Source organism: Austrofundulus limnaeus, unplaced genomic scaffold (genome assembly GCF_001266775.1).
Source record: "Austrofundulus limnaeus strain Quisiro unplaced genomic scaffold, Austrofundulus_limnaeus-1.0 Scaffold55, whole genome shotgun sequence".
NCBI lineage: Eukaryota > Metazoa > Chordata > Actinopteri > Cyprinodontiformes > Rivulidae > Austrofundulus > Austrofundulus limnaeus.
Genome location: NW_013952457.1, coordinates 669,319 through 678,430, shown reverse-complemented (window position 1 = coordinate 678,430; position 9,112 = coordinate 669,319). Strand labels below are relative to the sequence as shown.

The following is a 9,112-nucleotide window of genomic DNA, read 5'->3' as shown; positions in this document are numbered from 1 at the left end:
GTGTGTGTGTGTGTGTGTGTGTGTGTGTGTGTGTGTGTGTGTGTGTGTCCCTTCCTTGGGAGCCCTGACTTAATTGAACCATTAGCCAAAGTGTTTGGTTCAGTTGGTTCCACAAGCAGAGCGGACAGCAGGTTAAATGAGGCGGAGAGCTGTTAGCGAGATGTTCTGCTTCACAAAGCTAGCTGGTGAGCAAACCTCTACATCTGCTACCAGCTGTTTCAACTCTTTCACTTCCACCTACACACAGACTTACCTCATCAGGCACCCAGAGCTTTGTGTTGACACAGCCTCTGGTCCTGGTCTGCAAAAAAAAAAAAAAAAAAAAAAACTGAACCATTTATAGCTCCTCTGAGTTTTTCTTGAGTGTGAACAAGACTTCTGGAGGAAACACGAAACCCCCCGTTATCTACTAAAATGTCTCAGAAAACAGATTATTAAAAAGTCCAAAGTCTCCAGATGTGTGATATCACTTTTATTTGGAATTCTCTCATTTATTAAACAATGACACTGAACCAGGCAGCTTCAAATGCAGATATAACCCAGTGTCTTACATAAAAAAATTAAATAAAAAAAATATAAAAAAAAAAAAACAGAGGAATCCACAATCAGTCATAAAAACCTTCTTTTGGTCTGGATTCAAAATCAAATCAGCTAACATACTTTTTGTGTCACATGCAAAATATAACATAAATAGATGTGGGGTTTTAATCGTGAGAACATTTCAGTTTCACAGTCCCGTCCAAAATGTGAAATAATATAAAAATAAAGTGACTCTGAGGATTTTCCAGTTTGTTTACAGCTCTGTTAGATGTAACCAATAATGTCTTTGCATATAATTGGTTGTCGGCTGCCGGACTTCATGACGGCTGCAAAGTGGTAGAAGTCTGTATCGATCTGATTGATGCCTGAGTGGGACTGATGGAAGAACGGCACTTTGGGCTGCGACGCTGCAACCGGACAGGACAGACGCTTCGAGGCGTTGGCAGTTCTGTTCACGTGAGAAGAGTCCGTAGACCTCATCCGCACCTTGTCCTCCACACTTTTGGAAAAACCGGTCAGCTTCCTCCTCATGTTGCCGAAGAAGCCTCGCCCCAGTTTTTGTCTGGAGTTTGGCTGCAGCTCTTTGGGTTCAGGACAATCAGGCAGGTCCATCCAGTTCTGTATGAGGTCTGCAAAGCTGTTGTCTCCTAGAACCAAAGGCTGGCGGTTGCGCCCTCTGGTCAGTAAGGAGTTAGTCCAGTCCTCTGGGTCACCGACCTCGAATGAAGTCCATGTCTCCAGACAGGCGTCAGAAGTGGATTTGGGTCGAATGCGACAGCTCTGAGCTCGGTTTGTCCGCAGGCAGGCGGAGGACGAGACGCGCACGTTCCTCGTCCTCCTGAGGACCACGCCGTCGTCCTGCCAGGAGGCCTCAGAGTATCCCGAATCAAACTCCAGACTTTTCTGACTGCTGGGGGAGCGCAGATCCCGTCTCAAGCTCATCCGCCCGCTCGCACCATCCTCCTCCTCCTCTTCCTCCAGGGGGCTCACCAGGCAGCAGGCCGAGTCGTAGGTGCTGGCCGTGCTGGCGTCGGACATGCGCAGGCGGGCTCGCTGCTCCCGCTGCAGCGCCCGCTGCTGACAAGCTCGCGCCAGGGCCGAGTGGCGCGCCAAAGCCGGGAGCTGGGTGTTGAGGGGGCCGAGGGGCCGCCTGGCCTCGGGGCAGGCTTTCCGCAGTCGCTTCAGGTCTTGGAGTGACCTCATCATGTACTGCATCTGCTCCTGCAAGCATCCCCCCGAATCACGTAAGCAAAGCTGTGGAGACAAGAGAGGAACAGTCATTCTCCAAACTTCCTGACACAAAAAGTCCACAGACGTAGATTACTGGATATGACAACACCTTTCAGCTGAAGTGTTGCAGAAGACAGGTTCAGACTTGTTTTGGGGCAAGTTTAATAAATCAGTGACGCAACGCTTTTTCTCCTATTGAAATCCTAAATCCAGCTGACCTGCTGCTTAAAGAAGACAGTGGCTGTCATAACAGCAAGTTTATCTCTCCGTTAATTTACTCGACCACACCAAGCAACGAGTGAACGCCCCATTTTCATTGATCTGGGCGTGAATCGACTCAACCTCAACTGTTCATGATCACAATGAGATAAATATAAAACAAAGCCTCAGCTATTCATATTTAGTTTTCTGGGTCCTGATGTTTTGAGGACACAGCATTCCAGCTTCTGAAATTCGTCAGCACCACCCAGGAGGAACAGATCACCACTGATTCCCCCCTGACTCACACAGGCGATTGGTCGGGGAGCGAGTTTACTCTCAAACTCAAACAGGGAAGAGATCATGTGATCATGAATACGTAAGTAAAAAGACTCCCCATCTTCCAAATCAGAAATTGTAATTTTTATCAATATAAACCTACCTAACATGCATTTAATTATCTATTGCTTTCTTATATGTCTTTCAAAACATGTGCAGAGGGACACAAACTTCTACACTGGACATCAGATCTAATATAATAAACATTCAGCAGAACAATAAACTTCAACACAATCAAGCCTCAAACCTGGTTATAGAAGAATTCCAGCTGCAACAAACCTACAAATCTATACAACTGTGTTTCTATATGTGCTGCTGATAATGCAAAATATATTAAATGCAAATAAAATGCATTTAAACTCAAAGCAAGGATCTCTATTTGCTGCATGACTTTGGAAAACATCTGAACTCAAACTGCAGAAGAACCTGAGCATCCATCAGCCTCCTGCAGAGCTGTTTTTGTGTTTGCTGGCAGATGTTACAGATGTTCCCACCTCGCGCTGTGCAGCTCAGAACATATTCAACAGTTCTTTGTTTACTTTAATACAAACACAACACAAAAGGATTACACAAATTATAAGGTAAGCTCACCATGTTTTCGTCCTTTTCGTAGCAGTCACTTTCTACACACACAAAAAAAATACAAAATTCAATTTAAAACTCTGATTTCCTAGAGAAAAGTCACAACAACATGTTTTAATCAAGCTAACACAAGTAAATAATGTTAATACTTACTGTAAATGTGACCTCCTTCGTTCAGCTCGCGATAAAAGTTCCATAAAAGATTAGGGATCGTTGGGAGGCGTCAGAGTGTAGAGTGTCGTGCTGGAGAGCGGTCCTCCACTTGTGTGAGCTGAATGATGTGAAGCTGAGTAAACCTCTCAGTCCCGCCTCTTTTTACAGGCAGTAGCCAATCAGCAGCGACTCAAAGCTAAATCAGCCAATCAGCGCGCAGGATGCTCATACAGCTCATTTGGAAATCCAGCGGCTGTGTTTTGTTGGTCGTTTCCACTCTAATCTCACAAAACCAGACATAAAGGATGTCCATGCACAAAGCTGTTAAAAGCATCCTCTTCTCTGTGTAACAAAGCTGTTTACTTTACTACTTAACAACAGGAAATCTGGTAGAAATACAAATTACATTAGAATAAAAATAATAAATTGGGTTTCACCCCCTTTGATAAAATTTAGAAATAGAAATAGTTTAAGTTCCACTTTAGTTTTAGTTAAGTGTCCCCCAGTTTACACAAATGATTTAATTTATGTCAAATTGTTTTAACCCCAAATACTTGGAATTTAGTCCAAACGTGCAGTTGATAAGCGCAAGTGAAACCTCAGGGGAAGAAGCTATAAAGTGTAAAAAAAATGTTTTGTTCCTTGATTTGCTAAAAATATTTGTAATAAAACAACATAATCACTGCTGATGTCTTTATGTGAGTTTTGTCAGATTCAAATCTTTTGTTTATTTTCATATAAAGTAATTTACTGAATTTAAACGGTTACTTATTTCCCATGTCATTTGATACATGCATATATATTTACATCTTCATATAATTTTGTTTTCTGTTCTTTTTTAGATGAAAGTTTTGGCTCAAACCTGATCACTTCCTTTTATCCGATCATGTTGAACCWCTCAGTCCTGCTGGTGACTTGCATCTAAAAGTCACAGATGCAAATGAAATCATCTGCACCATAAAGGAGCACTGAGCTGTCACCACGAACAGTCGTTTGACACCATCCAGGTTCTGAATGTTTATGTAAATCTGATGGAGTAAAGAGGAATGTACCTGAGTACTCAGGGTCTGATAAGCTGCTGTTTAGATGCGGATCAGTCCAGCTTTTACATCACCGGTAACCATCAAACTCAGATTATCATGTAAATACAACCTTACGGTTTGAATCAATGTGTCAGATTGCTCTGTTGCTGAACAAAGGTCTTTTATTTTTAATGTTTAAGGGGGGAGGATGGAGCAGGGCCCAGGGTTACACACAAACATCCTACATGTTTTCACCCCAGTCTGTAGCCAAAGCTTGTTTTTCATGGCAACATTAGGTCCCTGCAAAAAGGARAAACCCATTTATTTTTCCTAAAAGCCCCCCTCTTTACAGTCCAGCAGTCCATGAATTAGGCAATTACACTTATGGGGGGCTGCTAATGGAACTGATTATTTTTCAGCATTTTCATTCCTGCTTTCTTGATGCCTCAGTGGGTTGATTGCTGTACAAGCTGGTACTTGAACAAATCCGCACCAATCAAGGCCAGAGATGGACTGTTTATTATCTTAGATGGGACAATTTTCTGTTGACATGACAGTCCTGAATGTTGCAAGATTTTAGTTTTTCAGGCTGAGCGTTGAGATGAAAGGAGTCAAAGAGTTAAAAAAAAATTTCAAATCATTTACTTGTATTTCCTCCTGCTGAGTGCTCCCCTATACACCATTACATGTCAAAGGACATCTGTCCATCTACGTCTAAACTAGATCAACTAGTGGTTGTCTCAAATACATAAAATGTAGATTTATTCCATAAAAAATAAATATAATTGCATCAAAGATGAGTTTAGTGTATTTCAGCTCGTATAAACCCTTTTCAGAAAATTTCAGAAAGCCTAGCAGCCTTGTGATCCTTCAAACTGTCTAAAGTTCAGACAAAGAGCTGCAGCGCCACCTAGAGGAGCTTAAACAGATTAGAAACAGTCCTGCAGACAATGAGCTGAGATTTATGTTAGTTTTAAAATGAATGCTGTATGAGAAAATGTTGTTCGTGATGGAGCTTCGTTATCAATGCATCTCGTTTTTTTTTTCAGTTTTTGTTGTTTTTATTAGTCTGAATTTATTTATTTTATTTTTTCTTACCAGTTTTATTATTTACTGTGTGTTTTGCAGTTTTGTAGCACTTTGACATTTTTGCTAATAAAAGGTGGGTTGCAAATAAAATTCATCACCCCCATCATGATCATCATCATTAACATTATTATTATTACTATTATTATGCATCATCTGCTCACTCGCACTCAGTAAAAATCCCAAACTCTGACATTTTTCATGACCTGTGAAGATAACGGTTTCAGCTATTAATAACTAATCGGAGCAGCTGCACACTCCTCCACATCAACATCACTCATACCAAAGAGCCTTAGAGTCTAAACAAAACCTGCTAAGGCATGAAACTAAATTTAAAGTTTCACTTTTAACTTAAGACAAAATTAAAATAGATGGTTCCTCTGAAACGTTATTTAAAATGTTTCCCTCTTCATGGCAGGTGAAGTGATGGCAGAAACAAACAGCTCAATCACCTCAGATGATCTAAATGAGCAAATCTAAAGTTTTCAGTGATATTAAGTTATTACAGTGACAGAGACAGTTTAATATGTCTCTTAAAAAGAGGAGAGTAGTAGTGCAGGTGTGAAGTGTCGTCATGAAAAGAAGTTAAACCAGTGTCCAGTAGAGGGCGATATTGCTCTGTGTAAATTACATGCAGGCTGCATTAATGGAATCCAGCTGTAAAACAGATTTTGTGGTTAGTTAGTAGTTAATTGCAGAATCTTGAAAAGCTGGTACCCCACTGAGTCATACAAGCTGAGTCTTACGAAGATCTGCAGAAATCTAATTATTTAGAAAATAATTGGCAAACTGTTACAGAGAGATCAAAACAGCTGTGAATTGATTGAAAATATGTCTAATGGTTGACAAGTATGGTTTTTCCAAAAGGCTTTTAACATTTGTTGATTCTTGAATTTCTGCAGTTATTCTGTGCCTCAAAAGCTGAAAAGTTTATATTGTTGGTTGACTGTAAAGAATAATTTACAGTGGTTAATCCCAATATTGAACAGTCTTGTTTGNATATATATATATTCAGTAGCATCTTACACTGACTTTAATGTAGATAGTTTAGCATTTTATTCCATAATCTAGCAGTTTTTTTCCTGCAAAAAGATGTTAACTGGCATAAATCAAAAATTTACTGAAACAAGCAACTCTCATATTTCCAGAATGTTTGAGCATCTTTGTAAAACAAGTCAAAATGGTTTGTTTGCATAGACATAAAATCAGCTTTAACAAAACTGCTGAAGTAACAGACCAAATCATAAAAATAGGAGTAACAAAGAGACGGAAAAACAATATGCAAGAGTGATTTCTACTTTTATTTAAATTAAATCATAAAAGATCTTTTTTAAAAGCAGTTTTTTAATATTACCCAAAAACACTAAACTTTTTTTCTGAATTAGATTTTCGTCTCTCATTAATAATCACCATATATTCATAGGTTCTAGGCAATGAAAAAAAAAAAAACACGGAAGAAAAATTCAATCACACAGCAGGACAAACAGTAAAGAAAGCATATCTAAGAAGTGGCTGTAAACAAAAATAAAGGCACAAACATACTGTAATAGACACAGAATGGTACTATAAAAGTGACAGAATGTTAGGTACACACATACTTTAAATATATGTTAGAATTCCGTCAGACCCCAGGTGAAGTCATTTTCTCTATTTTTTAACCTTTTTTAATCATTTTGTAGAAATGTTAGATAATTTGTGCAGATTACAGAACTAATATTGGTCATGTGGAGTCATGCAGAACAATACACAGTTTGGCTATAAATGATCAACCAATGTAAACATTATAAAAAAACAAAAACAAGCACTTTTCTTTTATTAATCTTCCTTATGTTCACGCCTGTGCTTTATTGTTTACAAAAAAAAAGTTTCATGTGATTAAAAGTTTAACATTTTGGACATCAGAATCTACAAGTAAAATTTATGCATTTATATAAAAACAGTATCCTTTCCATCCTCTAGTAATTGGAAATAATAAAGAAAAAACAAAAACAAAAAAATTGAATAATAAATGATTTTTTCCCTTTTTTTCATTTCTTTTTTCCCCGTTTTTATTTTTTTTTTATTTTTTTTTTTTTGTGGTCGAAGCTTAAAGAGTTAACAATACAAGCAGCTGGATAAGGGATGGTTGAAAATCGGCGAGGCTTGTCGGGTTTTCAGTCTCTTAGGTGTCTTTATAAAAAGCAGGTCGAAGCAGAAATCGTGGTTGGACAGTGCAGTCACTCATGATGTGTGTTGTCTCTCCCTCACCTCATCCTGGTCATCAGAACTATTCAAGTAATCTGAACAAGAAAAATATTGATATATAATGACATCAGTCATTTCTGGAACATTTAAGGTGATTTTATTCGACTCACCATGACGCTCTGAAATGTTTTTAGAACAGGCCGCAGTCCTTCAGGTTGTTCTTAATGATGACGTCAGTGACGGCATCGAACACGAACTGCACATTCTTGGTGTCAGTGGCGCAGGTGAAGTGGGTATAGATTTCCTTCGTCTCCTTCTTCTTGTTCAGGTCCTCGAATTTGGTCTGAATGTAAGCCGCGGCCTCGTCGTACTTGTTGGGACCTGAGAGAAACAAAGTTCCAGGAGAACTTGATCACCCTGAGAACCCAGGTAAACACAACCTGCTGAGGAAGTAAGAACATTCTGTCGTTTCCTGTCCAATAAACAAATAAATAAAGAACTAGTTTGAGCAGCTTCAGAGCTGAACTTTCTACATTTGTGTTTTGCTGCTACAGCTCCAGTTTGCACCTCTTGACAATGGATGGGCTACTTACTATTCAATTCAACCCTGAAATGAAAACTATGCGGAATTACGTGTGGAGTTCCTCAAGGTTCTATACTTGGACCAAAGTTGTTTATCTTGTATGTGAATGACTTGGTTAATGTGTCAGGGCTCTTTAAATGTTTTATTTGCAAATGATACCACTTTTTTTTTCGGGTAAAGGCATTGAACGGTTGTTAGAGAAAATGCAAGCAGAATTTGTGAAAATACAAAACTGGTTTAAACTTAACAAATTATCACTCAATTTGGGTACAACTAATTATATGATATTTACAATGACCAAAAAAATCTGTTAATACTCCATTTAGAGTTGATGGTGTGGAGATTAGTAGAGTCAATGAGGTGAAGTTTTTGGGTGTTATTGATGAGAARCTGACGTGGAGACCTCATGTTAATTACTTAAGAATAAAACTAGCTAAATCTATTGCGTAGCTTTACAAAGTAAGAGACTTTTTCATTGACAAAGCTCTGTATATGTTATACAACATATTAATTGTTCTACACTTGGTCTATTGTGTTGAAGTATGAGGTAAAGTATTTAAGACAATTACACATCCTGTTTTTGTTTTGCAGAAAAGAGCTATAAGAGTTATCACTTGAAAACATTACCATTATCCATCTAATATATTATTCTGTAAACTGAAATTATTGAAATTTTATGATTTGGTTGATTACAATATAGTTATGTATAGGGCTCACCTTAACACCTTACCTATAAACATCCAGAAAAACTTTGCAAAGAGAGAGAGAGAGCCGTTATAATCTTAAGAGGACAGAGTTGTTCGTGAAACCTACATTTAGAACATGTTTGAAAGAACGGTGCACCTCAATCCAAGGAGTCAGATTGTGGAATAATCTGGAAAAATGATGTTAAAAGTGCCACATCAATGTATATGTTTAAGAGAATGATAAAGATTGGATTGTTGAAAAAATATGAAACTGTATAAGGTCTAAACATATAATTCTTTTGTTCTAGAATGATTTGATGTTCTTGTTTTGTTAACTGAGGATTATTGTTGTTTGTAGGGCTGCAACTAACCATTATTTTAATAATCAATTAATCTGTCGATTATTTTTTCGATTAATCGGCCAACTCATTAAAACATTTAATTACACGAATATGAGTAGATAAAAATTAATTTCATTCCTGTATAAATTAAGGATGCAAGTTATTGAT

At 38.1% G+C, this 9,112-nt stretch overlaps 2 protein-coding genes across 3 annotated transcripts in view; both read right to left on the bottom strand.

Annotated features, from left to right (window-relative positions):
* Positions 1-457: 457 nt before the first annotated feature.
* LOC106517998 (protein FAM212A) lies at positions 458-3,221 on the bottom strand. Of its 2 annotated transcripts, XM_014009059.1 has the most exons (3): positions 3,043-3,221; positions 2,899-2,930; positions 458-1,794 (listed from the first exon to the last, which is right to left on the bottom strand). In XM_014009059.1, exons 2-3 carry the CDS (start codon positions 2,899-2,901, stop codon positions 805-807), a joined length of 993 nt encoding a protein of 330 aa, XP_013864513.1. In that variant the 5' UTR covers positions 2,902-2,930; positions 3,043-3,221; the 3' UTR covers positions 458-804. The 2 variants fall into 2 exon arrangements, with proteins under 2 accessions (XP_013864513.1, XP_013864514.1); XM_014009060.1 differs by lacking the exons at positions 2,899-2,930; positions 3,043-3,221 and adding an exon at positions 1,880-2,206.
* Positions 3,222-6,927: 3,706 nt separating this feature from the next.
* LOC106517997 (guanine nucleotide-binding protein G(i) subunit alpha-2) overlaps positions 6,928-9,112 on the bottom strand; it is a gene marked incomplete at its 5' end in the record, with an annotated part of 44,858 nt that continues 42,673 nt past the window's right edge. The window contains 2 exon segments of the mRNA XM_014009058.1: positions 6,928-7,429; positions 7,505-7,715. Of these exon segments, the coding sequence (XP_013864512.1) occupies positions 7,525-7,715 (191 nt within the window).